This window comes from Liolophura sinensis, chromosome 8 (genome assembly GCF_032854445.1).
Source record: "Liolophura sinensis isolate JHLJ2023 chromosome 8, CUHK_Ljap_v2, whole genome shotgun sequence".
Lineage (NCBI taxonomy): Eukaryota > Metazoa > Mollusca > Polyplacophora > Chitonida > Chitonidae > Liolophura > Liolophura sinensis.
The window spans coordinates 30,795,838-30,811,619 of record NC_088302.1 but is presented as its reverse complement, the minus strand read 5'-3'; the positions used below and the strand labels follow the sequence as shown (position 1 = coordinate 30,811,619).

Below are 15,782 nucleotides of genomic sequence, written 5' to 3'. Positions count from 1 at the left end.
TCAGAAATTTACTTTGGAGGATTTTGGTATACCAGTAACTTACGTATACCTATATGGCATAAATGCATGTACAGCGGTACGACCAAAAGATACCAGTGTATATTTTTCATACAAACATCTACCTTCAATACAACAAACTTCAAACTTGGTCATGACTATAAATGAATACACGTATCATTATCATTATCTTTTTGATGTATATTGTTCTGAACTGCTCAACATACCAATAAGGCCAATCTTTCGTTTTTACTTATATATTTATTTCATTAATCTTAGAACGGCGACCAGAATTATGGTGGGAGGAAATCAAGCAGAGCCCGGGGGAAATCCATGACCATCCGCAGGTTTCTGAAATAGCTTCGCTCGTACCAGTGCGGTCCTTTCACGTTTAGCCATATTTTATCAGCGGAATGATAAATTTAAGCCGAGTGTTAGATGCCATATATATGTATAGGCCTATTGATTTATGGCTTTATGCCAAATACAAGTAACATATGTATACATAAACGCACAGTTGTGGATGTACAGTATATATATTCTACCTACATCGTACTTGTATCCTATATATGCACACCTACCCCAACCATGCAAGTATTCATGCAGTTACTAAATCAAAAGAATAACTTAAGGAAAGTGGCAAAAGATGGAATAGGTCCTACACAGAAACGTTACCGTACCTGGTTAATGTTTCTATATTAAATATACTTTTTCAAGCAATCGAATTTCTCGATGATCAGTGACAATATGTTTGGTTAAAGTATCATCACTATTTTTTTTAATATAATTTAGTCTTGTCCTTCTGAGTGCAAGCTAATGTTAGTATTTGTCGGCAAGCACAACAAAATAGAAGGCAAGTTTGCAAAATGTAAGTCCTTGAATCCTCGAATCTCACAACATTTGCGTCTGCTTCTATTCCTTTTTGCAAAGGTCACATAACGGACATGCAAAATATGTAGTTGGCCTATAATATTTAGAGAGATTCATTTGTGGTATTTAATATATTGCTTTATAGTTTGAAGTGGATATTCATTTCAGAAAGCTAGAATATACAAATTTACTATATATTACGCTAAGTATTACACCTCATATAAGGCTTTGAAATTTGAAATATGTACATCTCTATACGTGTATGCGCCCTGGGATCGACAGCTATTCCTCTGTCGTGTTAATTTGTATACACTCAAGTATTATATATAAAATGCGCAAAACCGAAAACTGGTGCAACAACTGGCTCGGGTCTATTTGTCAACAGTTGTATAGTCACTGTCACGAGACTGACATTATGTACTAAATCGATTTCACAAAACGCAGGCCTACATGTACCGGTACGTATTATTCAGGCTATTTTTCTTGTTGCAGTTTACCCCCCTCCCCAAGAAAATAGAAGTAGCGCGTGGTGTAATGGAGAACAGAACGTAAAAATTTAGCATTCAGTTTTAGTTCGGGAAATCTCCAAGTCCTGAAAAAAAAATAAAAAAAGAATATACCAATTCTCGTGGAGTGTCTTTATTCAGAAAGGTACTCTAAATTCCCGGGTTGTAGCTCTTCTGTAAAAGAGGCGTGAAAGTTCATCTAGTCTTTTAAACCACATGTCGAAGCAGAAACGTCAACGGCTAAGCAGCAATCATGGAAAAGGAAAATGCTTCTGTTCAGAAGTGTCTGAAATCATTGCGCAGCGCTAAGTCCGATAACGAAAAGTTTGCTGCTATGATGTTTGTAAGTTTAGCATTTCGAAGAATGTTTTCACTTTAAGGTTTCCTTAAGCCCCGTCCAGTCTACCCAACATCGTTCAACTTTTGTTGACTCAACAGCAAATTGAATGCTGTTGAGGTAAGTTGAGTGTCCCGTTCACACAACAAATCAGACAGGTCAAACATTGTCCAACACTGTTGTCATGTGTTGAGCTGTGTCTGTGTACCAAATTGGAGGGAAATTTCCGTCTTTCTCTCCACTGCAAGTGACAAGGATTTTCATTTGTCCGTGTCTTTGTGATCTTTAGAGAGAGTGTTGTACAGGCAAGGGTATTTTTTATATCCCTGTATCAACGAAACTGTTTCATGGCGTGACCAATTTCTCTCTTTCGCCCTTGGTGACCACAGTTGCCCAGTTCACGTGCCCTAAGTGGTCACATTGTTTATACACTCCCCGCTGATAGGCTACTTGCACTCAACTTGACTCAACTTGTTGACAAAAAATACATATGCACATTTCCAATTCATCAATGTTGTGGATTGTGTTAAGTGTTGCTGAAACAAAGTTGAAGAACCCATCCAGACTACTCAACATAGCTCAACTTGTTGACAACTTCAAGTTGACTCTTGTTGAGTCAACAGAAGTTAAGTGATGTTGGATAGTCTGGACGTTACCTCTGTCGTTAGGGGCTGAGGGCTGTATATATGCGGCTGGATCATCCCAAGAAATAGAGTCATACCCTCCAAGATACATTAAGTAGCGTGGTACAAGCTAGAATTGACGACAACTTCTCCATAACAAAATTACGACCTGACAAACTGATAAATATGTCAGCATATTATGTGGTGCCCAAATTGTTCAAAGCAGAGGAGCTTTTATCTACCTCTACTCCAATCTTGTCTCTCCACAAATACTATATATATTTGTCATATAGTATATGTGGCGAGATGCGACTGGACTACAGGTAGATAAAAGCTCCTGTGGTTAAAAGTGCTTCTTAGGTCATGAAGGTAAAATACTTAGGCCAATCACTCTACATTCCTAGTTTCTCATCGCTGCCTCCACGTCATTTTACCCCCCTCATCTGAAATCACTTTGTTTTTTGTGAGAAATTATCACGAAAGGTGAGATAAAGATAGATAGCATAAAGGTAGACAAATTAATGATAATAAAAATTGTTCAGCTGCCTGCACCAATTTTCCTAAATATTCTGTTCAGGAACAATGAATCAAGTTTCACTAGCCATTGTCTTGGACAATATGACCAACATTCTTGGTCCCTTGGATACTTTGTCACGGACAATTTCATTCTTGGATCATTTCACCTGAATTTATGTTGACATTTATAGACATTTGTAAAAAGATCATGATCAGTGATTCTCGATTGTCATTGGCTGTTCAGGCGGGTTAAAATGAGAGTTAAACCCTGCGCAGCTAAAATCACTGCACAGGCTGTCATTTTTTAATTGTGACGCTCCATTCTGTGGTGCGCTGTTGTGACGTCATGCCACTATATCGGCGCTGTCAGCAATTGATGTAGCTAACATGATTTTTTCTTAGCTCAGCTATATACATGCTAGACTGGTTTCTATTTGATAAATATTGTAGGGACAAAATCGTTATGTGTGTGTTGACATGATTGAGGAGGGTATATGGGAATTTAAACCCTTGATGTGAAAATTTCAAGCTTAGGGTTTAAATTCCCATATACCCTTCTCAACCATTTTCACACCAGGGTTTTAATCCCCATATACCCTTCTCAACCATTTTCACACCCAGGGTTTCAATCCCCATATACCATACTCAACCTTTTCACACCCAGGGTTTCAATCCCCATATACCATACTCAACCATTTTCACACCCAGGGTTTCAATCCCCATATACCATACTCAACCATTTTCACACCCAGGGTTTCAATCCCCATATACCATACTCAACCATTTTCACACCAGGGTTTTTAATCCCCATATACCTGTCTCAACCGTTTTCACACCCATATGTTAAATCCCTATATACCCTTCTCAACCAGAGGATAACTTATAGTTAATACTTCTGACATTATCATCAGTTGGTGTCATGAATGGTACAGTTCCTGGCATATGATATAAAACATCCTAATGTTTCTCAAATCTTCCCGACCAGTCTTGCAGTCTCTACAGGATCTAAATGGAATTAAAGTTACTCTGTGTTTTCATTTCTAATTCCTTACCTTAGACCCATGTGTTTTCAATTTTTTGTTCCAAGTCATCCAAATGTGTCTTTTCTTGAAATTAAATGGTGAACATGAAGTCGAACAAAATGGTCAGTCATAGGATTGTATTTTCCCAGTACATTTTGACTGAAATCATGCTACAAGTGAATGATGCAATCAGAGGGTGAAGGAGAGTTGAAATGAAGGATTACAGTGAGGTTTAGTAGACATTGGAATGACAGAGGTGCAAGTAGCTCCGATTTTTAAAGAGGCCTGTTTGTGTTTTGAAAAGCCAGCTGGATGGGGTATTAAAGCGGGGGGCCTCCATGGCTCAGTTGGTTAGCTCGCTAGCGCAGCGTAATGACCCAGGAGTCTCTCACCAATGCTGTCGCTGTGAGCTCAAGTCCAGCTCATGCTGGCTTTTTCTCCGGCCGTATGTGGGAAGGTGTGTCAGCAACCTGCGAATGGTCATGGGTTTTCCCCGGGCTGTGCCTGGTTTCCACCCACCATAATGCTGGCCACCGTCGTATAAGTGAAATAGTCTTGAGTATGGCGTAAAAACACCAATCAAATAAATCAAATCTGATAGACAAAATTGCCTGTTTGTGTTTTTTGAAAAGCTGGCTGGATAGGGTATTAAAGCTGAGGCTTAGTTTTAGTTGGAATCCAGTTAAATGGGTGCAAGACAGATTGACTATCATTTGTCAGGGAAAGTTTCCAGTCATGTCTCAGGCTTATCAGTATACAAAAGAGCATTGGAAAAGAAATTGCATGCTATGTTCAGCTTATTGACAATGGTGGTTATATTCTTTTCAGGTTCATGTAAGCATTTACAGGAGTGTAGGTGGTGTGTCAATAAATTTTAACGTCTAATTTTCAGGTGAGCAAACTGCTGAAGGCTGATGATTGTGACTCTGATGTCAGAAGGGAGATGGCAGAGGCAATTGGATTTGACTTTCTGAGTCGTCTGTTGAAGACAGGTGAACAGGAGTTTGTATAGATTAGAATTACATTACTCTGTCCAAACTTCTAATACAGCATTGATTCCTATATGTAATCAAAACATACACAGCTTAAAATGTTATTTATCAAAGTGTATGTGATTTACTTCTCAGATAGCAGGAGTAAGCATTTATGTCAGATATCTCTAGACAGAGATAGTGTTAAATCAAGATAAGCTATATTATTATCGATCATAGTTAAAACTTTCGTTCTTAGACACCCAGACCAGTTGGTCGTTGTGGATTGTGTTATACTGAAGAACTTTTGACTGATACGATGGAAGCCACATGGCCGAGTTTTAGAGTGCTAACATAGTGCAATGACTTGGGAGCCTCTGACCAATGTGGTCACTATGAGTTCAAATCCAGCTCTTGCTGATTTTCTCATAATAATACTGACTGCTGTCGTATAAGAGAAACATTTTTTTAAATGTAACATAAAGCGCCAATGAAATAAATAAAGAAATAAATACACTATGGCAGTCAGTTTTATTTGTAGAGAAGACCGGACAGCTTAGGTTAAACTACTGACTTTTGAAAGAAGACAACAAATATGTCAAGGCTGGGTTACAGATGTACTTCTTTTGTTGCAGAGTCATCACCAGAAGGCTGCCCCAGATCTATGTTCCGTCTCTGGCTCTCAGTGTACTCTCAGCATTCTCACAGGATGAAGATGTGGTGAGAATATCCTGAAAAGTAGCAGCATGCTTAGTTGATACGTTTGAAATGTTTGAAAACACCCTTTTTGGAAATAGTGGTAAGACCCATATTGATCAGTTTTTGTGTCCCCTCCTTTTACTAAAAGAAGCATGAAATCCAATATGGAGGAATATGTCAGGTTTGGCAAATTTTATCTTGTTATTGGTATAAATCTGTAGTATTTTAGAAGACAAACAAAACTGAAATGTGACTTGACTTTATTTCAGGTCAATCATTCAGGCTTTGTGAAACAGATACCTGAGTTTTTGTCGAGTGATTTCCTCTAATCCAAGGTAAATTTACACAGGATTCCAGATAAATCTGAAACTCTGATTTTGTGTCACTTGTACCTCTTGTAGCATAGTTGGATTTGACTAATCTATGATGACATTGGTTTATCCATGGATAACACTAATTTTTTTGTTTTGGTATCATTGAGTTATCTCTTGTGAAATCAGTGATTTGTCTCAGGTGATATGAATGATTTATCTCATGTGATATCGTTGACCTATCTCCTCTGATATCATTGATTACTGGTTTCTCTCTAGTAATGTCGCTTATTTGACTCTTCATTGATTATCTTTGTACCCATTTCCCTCTCCTGCTCTCACTGTTCGTGGGGCTTTGGTAACAAATATCTGGATAAAGCTGGTGTGGCTGTTTCAAATACTCTCCATAGGATTCCCTTTCATAGTTTCTCCAAGGAAAATGCTGGTTAGTTTTCTCCTGTGACAATGCTAATGGCATTATTGATTGATAATCTTGATTTATCTTCCCTGATTTTTGTCTCTAGCACAAATGCTGATGAAGAGGATGACGTATCTAATAGGCAGATGGTGGACGACAGCTATGACTGCCTTCACGGCATATCCAGGATAAATGTTACAGCTCTGCTGGCTGCTAAAATCATCCCAACTCTCTGTGACTGCTTCATTCACAAACATTATGGTAAAATTAATAGATAAATAAAATTATAAATTTTTAACTGTCCTGTCTTCTGTATCTGTATTTTTTTTTCCCCTTCAGTTGAAGTCTTTATTCCAAATCATAAATTATTTGTAATATAATTATTCAGTAGATCAATTCTAGGCAAAAAATGATATACCCATATAACACCGAAAAAATTTCTTGTATATTTTTATGGTTTTTTTTTTTTCGAGTATAGGCTCAGAGAAGGCTTTCAGTTTGTTGATTCTTATTGTGGAGAAGTGTGGGCCTCAAACATGGGCAGACAACTCTCTCTGCCTACAGTCACTCATGACAATGCTGGTCACAGAGTTCCACCAAGATCAGGTAGGATGCAAGCTGTACATATATGTATCTACTTTAGCATATGTGCTTCATACGTAATCTGAAGATACTGTTACTGGTTGAGTAGGCAAAGTGATCTCACTAATAATACAAGATAAACCTTAAATGGATTCATGATGGTCTGATTTATCAAAACCAATTGTAAAGTGATTTAATCAAATGTAAACCTTCATAAGTTTTATATTCTGATAAATCTACCATGGTTGAATTTCATGTACCTCATTCACACGGGCAAAGTTAAACTTTTTTCTTTGAGCCACGTTGACGTCGCCAGTATGAATGCAAAGCGGGGGCGTTTTCTCCGGTTTATTTGCCCCAGTTAGTTTTCAGGGCTTGAGAGGGGTTTATCTGTGTCGTGTGAACAGTAGCTGGATTAAATGCCCCGGATACGTGGAGGTCAGGATGACGTCGTAATTACTAAACCGGCTTATATGTGACCGTGTGAACGGGTAAATCCCTGAACTGGCTTAAAGCCGGCTTGGCTACATGATCGTGTGAAGGCACGCATTTTTACAACTGGCTTCGATTTAAACCGGTTCAGATTTGATTCGGTTTAAATTTTGACCGTATGAACGAGGTACTGGTTTATGAACGAAGCACAACATGGAGGTTTCGTAGTAAGACGTCTTTGGGCTGTAGCTTAGTAAAGAGGTTTTTCAGATGGCTGTCAAAGGCCAGGTGTTTTTCTTCAGGATCAGCTGTTTTCCTTCAGGATCAGGTCTTTTTCCTTCAGGATCAGGTGTTTTTTTCAGGATCAGGTGTTTTCCTTCAGGATCAGGTGTTTTTCCTTCAGGAGCAGGTGTTTTCTTCAGGAATAATAATTTCTTGAATAAGAATTAAACTCTAATGAAATAAATTTCTTAGTATAGAGTAAATTCATTGGAGATTAAGTACGGTACGATTAAATTGAGTAGCTTGTACTATTTTGTAATATGGCGTAGATATGACGTAGATGTAATTGCAAATAAATATGACAAAATTATTTTTTTTTGTGCTGAAACTTACAATTTTCCAGTAGAATATCATACATGTTCAAGCAAATCTCAGGGCACCTTCTAAATTCAATATACCTCTGAGAAACAGGAAAAATGGGCAAGTTAGTCATTGACAAAATTTATGGTTATTTAGGGTATATCTCAGTAAATAAATGGAAATTTTTGAATGATAAACCAACTGTAATTTATATCTCTCAGCTTTATTGTAGGACAGTGTAGGTGACAAAACTGAATGTAGGTTTTTCTTCTTCTTTGTCAGGAACAGAGCAAGTTTGACATCTGTTCCAAATTGTCCAGCTTGGTCTCCGAGGTTCCTAAGGTTTGTATACTTGTTGTTATCATGACACATACACAGCACAGACATGAAAAAGCTATGTATTAAGGGGCATGTAGATTGCAGACAAGGCAATGCAAATGTGACCCTAATGTGTGTACATTGTACGTGGGAAGATTTGCTAGCAACATGTGGATGGTCGTAGGTTTCCCCCCGGGCTCTGCCCCCTTTTCCCCCTAACCATATTACTACCAAACTGTTGTGTAAGTGAAATAGTCTTGAGTACAGCTTGAAAATCCAATCAAATTAAAACATAAACTAATGTATGTAAATCTACTTTATGTTCAATTCATCCACGAGCCATTGACCAATGAGAATGGTTGAATCCAGGTTTCGCTGGCTAATTTGCCGCTTTTATGCTGGAAGGTATCGGATCAGTTGGGTAACTTCATCCAGGGCTTGAGTAGTTCTGCGATCCTTATATCAAATGATCATCATTTAACTGAAATATAAATTTGAAAAAAAGTGTGCTGCTTTCATAGAAAACTAAGTAACATTTGCAGGACATTCTAGGCAATACAGTGTATTTACGCTGTGAATGATCACGTGTTGATCACATCATATGCAAAAAATATTGTTTGATTTTTTTTTTTGTTCAATGGTTATTTTTCTTACTAAGGAATCCCCAAAACCCTGGCTTCCAGAGTTAGCTAAAACCTTCAGAGAGATCTTACAGAGTAAAATTGGTAAGTAGATGTATAGTTGTTACACTGTAGAGTAAATTTTCAGAATGTGGCAGTAACGTGCTGTAAAAATGTAACAGTTAGCACGTGACTTCAGCTATGATGCAGGTTGAATCTTGAATCACTGCTATAGGAAATCATTTGAACTGTTAGTACACTGGATGAAGAAAAAGTGTATTCTAGAATGTTTTTTTTTTTTTTGTATCAGATGAAAAGCAGCGAGAGCCCACACTCCATCTTGTGGCAGACTTGGTTACCAGGTTGGGTTTGACGAGTTTATTACCTCCTCACACAGAAGATTGCAAACTTTTACTGCTAGTCATTCACCTGGTGGCAGTAGAGGTTAGGATGATTGTGGAAGTAGAAGACTTTGATCAGGTAGATATTACACTAACGATTTGCTACTTGAATTTTCTCCTCATTATAGCTCTCAAACCAATGATATCCACTTACTGAATAAGCGGGGTATTTTCAGCAGCATGTGTGTCAGTTATTTGCTGTAGATACACCTGTGGAATGATTGTGGGGAAAAAAATGATTGCTCCAGTTAACTGGTTATTCATATTCACAGCCCTGATTAATTGTAATTTTTGTATGGAATTTTGCAAACGTTTTATATTATATTATAGAAGTCCAGCAACACTGTAGGAATTTTCATTTGGGAAATTATGCTGAGGTATATACATAATCCCGTAAGTTTTCTGGTTATTGGTATTGACAGCCCTGAATGATTGCTCCAGTTAACTGGTTGTTCATGTTCACTGCCCTGAATGATTGCTCCAGTTAACTGGTTGTTCATGTTCACCGTCCTGAATGATTGCTCCAGTTAACTGGTTGTTCATGTTCACTGTCCTGAATGATTGCCCCAGTTGACTGGTTGTTCATGTTCACTGTCCTGAATGATTGCTGCAGTTAACTGGTTGTTCATGTTCACCATCCTGAATGATTGCTCCAGTTAACTGGTTGATCATGTTCACTGTCCTGAATGATTGCTCCAGTTGACTGGTTGTTCATGTTCACCGTCCTGAATGATTGCTCCAGTTAACTGGTTGTTCATGTTCACTGTCCTGAATGATTGCCCAGTTGACTGGTTGTTCATGTTCACTGTCCTGAATGATTGCTCCAGTTGACTGGTTGTTCATGTTCACCATCCTGAATGATTGCTCCAGTTAACTGGTTGATCATGTTCACTGTCCTGAATGATTGCTCCAGTTGACTGGTTGTTCATGTTCACCGTCCTGAATGATTGCTCCAGTTAACTGGTTGTTCATGTTCACTGTCCTGAATGATTGCCCCAGTTGACTGGTTGTTCATGTTCACCATCCTGAATGATTGCTCCAGTTAACTGGTTGTTCATGTTCACTGTCCTGAATGATTGCCCCAGTTAACTGGTTGTTCATGTTCACTGTCCTGAATGATTGCTTCAGTTAACTGGTTATTCACAGCCATAAAAATTGTAATTTTTGTAAGGAATTTCGCAAACATTTTACATTATATTATAGAAATCCAGCAACACTATAGGAACTTTATTCTGGGAAATTTTGCCGAAGCATATATACAAAACTCGTTTATTGTTTGTCAGTTGTGTACTGCTAAGCTTGCATTTCCATTTTAGGTATCCAGTAAGGAGAATTTACTGTCGTCGTGTTTCACCATCCTGGAGCAGACTATCAGCTTCCTGGCAGAGGAATCAGCCCTACCGCTGGAGTCTAAACAAGTCCAGCAACTCCATGCAGCACTTACGGGTGCATTTAATGGCGTTCTCTTTTTTCTGTCATTTGTGGCTAGAGAATGCCCGGATAAGGTTAGTCTTGTGAATGTTCAGGATGAGGGTAAAATGCTTAAACTATCATAAAATTGCCCTGATCTTTTAGAATTGTGTGGTTAAAATGCCACAATACTCCATGATGCATGAGAATATTTACCAGAAACAGAATTGCATATTTTAGACAATCCTATGTTTATGTTTACATGTAAATTGTCTTTAAATTCTATTACAATTATAGTATTTTTAGACTTGCATTTCTTAAATTGTGTAGATTCCTCCCACCATAATGCTGGTCGCTGTTGTGTAAGTGAAATATTCTTGAGTACGGGGTAAAACACCTATCAAGTAAATGGATAAATAAATGAATTGGTGTAGGTAATCAGGCATAGCCCAGAGGAAATCATCTCCAGGTGCCAGGTGCAGTGTAGCTCACAGATCTTCTGACTAAAAGTTAAGGCCAATTCAGAGTGAGTAGGATTCAAGTCTCATTGGTCAAAGGGTCAAATTGGGAACTTGGCTGATTCCATTAGACAGTGAGGGCATTGATTATTCATACAGTATGATGATGAGACTGCCAAATACCTGCTATGTATTGTCCTTATGCCCATCCTGCTCCCATCCTACTCCCATCAGATGCCTATCCTACTCCCATCAGATGCCCATCCTACACAAATCAGATGCCCATTCTACACCCATCAGATGCCCATCCTACACCTATGAGATGCCCATTCTACACCCATCAGATGCCCATCTTACAGCCATCTGATGTCCATCATATTCCCATTCTACACCCGTTCGGGGACCATGCCACTGCTGTCAAATGCCCATCCCACACCCACCTGATACCTTTCCTACTCCCACCTGATGCCCATCCTCCTCCCATCACAGGACAGGATTCCCACCTAATTCCCACCATGTGCATAGGGTGTTTGGTTAGGATCAGGTGGAACATTCTGTCATAGTATTAGTTTCTCATAATGTCTCAATCAGTTGTCTCCCTTGTTCCATCTTCAGATGCTTGAGTTTGTTGTGATTGGCTGTGTACGTGTTCTTGGATCATGGTTGGCTGAAGAAACAGCTGCCCTGAGGGAGGAAGTGTATGAAGCCTTGCCCTTTCTTCTGAAAATAAGGTAATTTGCATTGATATCTTTTTTTGTCAACAAGTTCAGTCTATGATTATCATGTACTTTAGGATTGAAGCAAACTGTCCTGCTGAGTGGGTGTATTTTGTGTTTCAAATAATGGTGATAGTATCTTTTTAATATGGAGTCTGCCCCACCCTTCTCTCCTCTTGTCACATGGGACAACTTTTGAGTGATTATATCTTGCACGTCATTTAAGAACGCACGAAAATCAAATAAAAATTATGGGATGTCTCTTTGGTTGTAACAGGGGCCTCTGTGGCCAAGGTAGTTAGCATGCCAGCTTAACACAATGACCCAGAAGCCTCCTACCAATGTGGTCATTCACGCTGGGCTTCCTTTCTGGCTGTACTTGTGAAGGTCGGCCAACAGCCTTAGATGGTCGTGGGTTACCCCCCTGTGCTCTGCCCGGTTTCCTCTCACCATAATTCTGGCCACTATCGTATAAGTGAAACACTCCTGAGTGCACCAATCAAATAAATAAATAAATAAATAAACATAGGTGGTAAGTGAAATTACCCTTGTCTTGCAGCAAAGCAACATTCCCATCATTAAAAGAGACAGATTCAGGTGATGGGCAGGTGTGCACATTACAATTCCTCTTGCCGGGCCTGTGTCACCTGACTGCGGAGGACCAGTCAAGGACCATTCTGCTGCAGGAGCAGGTACATGTCCTCTTAGCTCAGTACTTCTCTCACCTGTGGACAGAATTCATGTGTCATCAAAGATCACAGACGCAGGTAAGGCATGAACAATAACACTGTCTGTCTTCTTAGCTTAGTACTGCGTGCAAGGGCCTCCTGTGGCCTAGTGGTTAGCATGCCACTATAGCCCAGTGAGTCATGAGCCTCTCTCCAATGCGTCCAGCTTAGCTTGGGGCTACAAAGTGTTCAAAGTCCGACACAGCAGGACTCGGGCTTTGTTTTAACAGGGGACTAACCTGTCTGCCTTATGTCAGATGATTGTGCATGCGTTCTTGAGATCAGCAGCTGTTGACACCTTTTTTGTGATAGGTACTCATCACCCAGTTGTGTGTTGCTTGCTCACAACAGAGGCCCTGTGTACAGGCTGCGAATCATGAAGATACAATACCAGAACAGATGTCAGACCACCTTGATTCACTTATCGCAGCAGAAGAAATTGGCAATTTCCTTGGGAATATCATTGTTTAAAGGCAAATAACTTTGTAAACAAAAACATGCTCTCAGTGAATTGAAACATGGTGCATTTTTTTTATCATGATGATATACAAGTCACGTTTGAATCATTCAACGAAATTGTGGCCAAAGTTTTTGTCATTTTTTCTCATTTTAACAGTTATTCAAAATATTCAGACAAAGTTATCCTGTGGAATTACGGCTTGGTTACTGATCAAAATGTTGCCAACTTACGCCCCTCCGTTATTTCTTGTTGCGCCTGGCCCGTCGCATGTAAGTTTTTATGCGTGGCATTTTGGGATGAGCCAGTAAGACGTGCCACATGTAGTCCCCTGTATACTTCCCAATATTTTACCCCCAATGTGCTGTAGTATTCTCAAACACAGTAGGAAGCTATGTGCATTTAGAGTGTGTATATATATATGACCTATTACAAGTATGGACAACATTCCTGTCTGATCACAGTCCGATTTCGCCACATTCCATTACAATGTAGCACACGATGGTGCACTACAATTAATGCTGCCTTGGCAAAAGTCTCCATATCCAGTGGTTTACAGGTTACATTGACAAACATTAGCAGGAAGCTAATGAATGTTCAGCAGAGGTGTTTGTTCACAGCAGGTAAACCTCCTTAGTTAATTCTCCTAATCATAAGGGACTACGCATGCGCACCAATGATGACAAGCAGTGATTTTGAGAAATATAGGAATGTCGTGTTCACAAAAATCAAACTTTGTAAAAAACCGCTTATGGGGCCTAAATTGCCACATGTGCACATACAGTTTTGTGCTCATTAAGTATTTCCTTGATCTTATTTTTATTAGCAGTACATCGTTAGTTGTGCGGAAATGTGATGTTATGGAATTCAAACATTGACCAATTTTGGATATTTTTGAAGTGGGCAAAGTTTCAATCATCATTTTAAAAAAATTGAGCTCTGGGGCCCGTAACACATCAGTACCAGGTAAATGGCACAAAATAATGCTAACCGGAAAACATACTTTTATCGTACTCAGTTCGCCGGAAAGAAGCAAAAAAAAAAAAGATGTTCCCGATAGCTGAATAAATATCACTGTCCTATATAAACTATGTTTCGATGAAAATAATCGTATAGATGTGATGAAAATGATCACATCGACGCGAAAAAAATGATCTGACTATATCTTTGTTGTGTGCAGAATTTGAAGTTGACGCTTTTTACTCAAGGTTAATGGGCATGATGGAATACTTTTCCTGGCAGTTCACCCTTAGCCGGGCTGGTGTATGCACTTTGAGGCGTGGCATCTTGCATTGAACATCACAGGCTGCGTGGCCATGGGAGATTGCATTCAGAGTAGACAGGCCGGCTCGCTGGGCTGACTGGGCGAATTGTTCCTCCTTCCATAAATACCTCCATGATCAACCATACCTGAAATTCAGCTTAGGCTGGGCATAAACTGGTTTTGCCCTTGTCTCACATCAGCCGATCAGAAGCGAGTCCTTTAAGTTAGCTCTTTAAAAAATTCTTCAGAAGGAAGTGTACTTTAAGTGTTGATGAAATGTTAAAAGAAGTAATATTTTTTGCCTTGTATTTTGTTCAAGATTGCCTTGCGGACTCTGTGTGGTGTTTTGTTGAACTTGTCTGTGTTGGAGACGGATCTTGTTAAGTCACACCCAGTCTTCACGGAGCTGATGTCACTACTGTGTGGCTGTATTACAGTATTAGGTAAACAATATTCTTTTGTCTGTTTGTAAATCAGGATGCTCTGTGGCATCACCATAGGTTATTCTTTTGTGAATATGAAGTCACTTTTTAAATTTCTCCAGTGTAGTAAAAGACATATGTGAATATTTTCAGGCAAATCTTGTTTCATTTTATCACCTCTGGATTCTCAAACTTGAGAAATTGTGTAAAGAGTGAAAGGACATCAGCTTTTAGAAAATAAAAGATATATATTACCTACAAGTGTATTCCAACAGGAATGGTTGAAATCTTTTTTTTTGAAAGAAAATCTTTGATTTAAAAAGCTAAATGGAGAACTTTTACCAAATTTAGCTAAGCTAATGGACAGTAGTTAAGGATCAGCATCTTATACAGTAAGATACAGTAATCAGTTGTTATGTTATAACCACGCTCACACAGTGTGATTTTCAAATCAACCTTTCGAAATAAAGGAGTGGAAAAAAAAATTAGCGCAAGCTCTGCTTTCAACAAAATGCTTCGTCTGAAGGCAGCTTTTGAAATTGGTTTGTTCTATTTTTATTCCACTCGTTGAATTTGAGAAGTCGATGCAACAAATGGCATTGTGTGAATGTGGCTTTATACAAATGACAGCATGGCAAGGAAATTTCACTTTTTTGTAAACTTCATATTTGTGCAAATTAAAATGGTATATATGCGTAAATGTGCATGCTAATAAGAAGGGAACACCTAATAAACACACAATCACTGTGGATTCTTTCTTTAATTTCAGTTGACTCCTCCCACACTGTTCTGTTAGCCAATCAAATAACATTAGGATTGATGATTGGCAGGCATCCTCAGGTCATGCAAGGTAGGAATTCATTACTGTTTAAAAATTGAAAAATACATATATGATTGATTTTAGTATTTGTATTATACAAGTGTATCCAATAACATGGTGATTTGGGTTGACGCATTGGCCTTGGCTTTCTTCTCATTTATAGAATTCTCCAATATGTGTACTGTTTTGTAAACCCAGTCAGCTGAATCAGAAACACATAGTTTGCAGATTATAAGAGTATTTATTTATTTATTTGATTGGTGTTTTACACCATGCTCAAGAGTATTTCACTTATACGATGG

The 15,782-nt window shown here is 38.7% G+C and overlaps 1 protein-coding gene and 1 long non-coding RNA gene across 2 annotated transcripts; both read left to right on the top strand.

The window, feature by feature from the left end:
• The first annotated feature begins 1,577 nt into the window (after positions 1 to 1,577).
• Positions 1,578 to 15,539, top strand: LOC135473407 (neurochondrin-like). The gene is given in 11 exon segments (XM_064753257.1): positions 1,578 to 1,716; positions 4,764 to 4,863; positions 5,478 to 5,510; positions 5,513 to 5,562; positions 8,843 to 8,909; positions 9,115 to 9,284; positions 10,522 to 10,710; positions 11,689 to 11,804; positions 12,349 to 12,556; positions 14,558 to 14,681; positions 15,430 to 15,539. Coding segments are annotated over 11 exon segments (1,257 nt in total). The 5' UTR covers positions 1,578 to 1,626.
• On the top strand, positions 5,775 to 8,209 carry LOC135473999 (uncharacterized). The gene is made up of 4 exons (XR_010444611.1): positions 5,775 to 5,876; positions 6,377 to 6,531; positions 6,749 to 6,876; positions 8,149 to 8,209. It is a non-coding gene; the product is annotated as an uncharacterized LOC135473999 (long non-coding RNA).
• Positions 15,540 to 15,782: the final 243 nt, after the last annotated feature.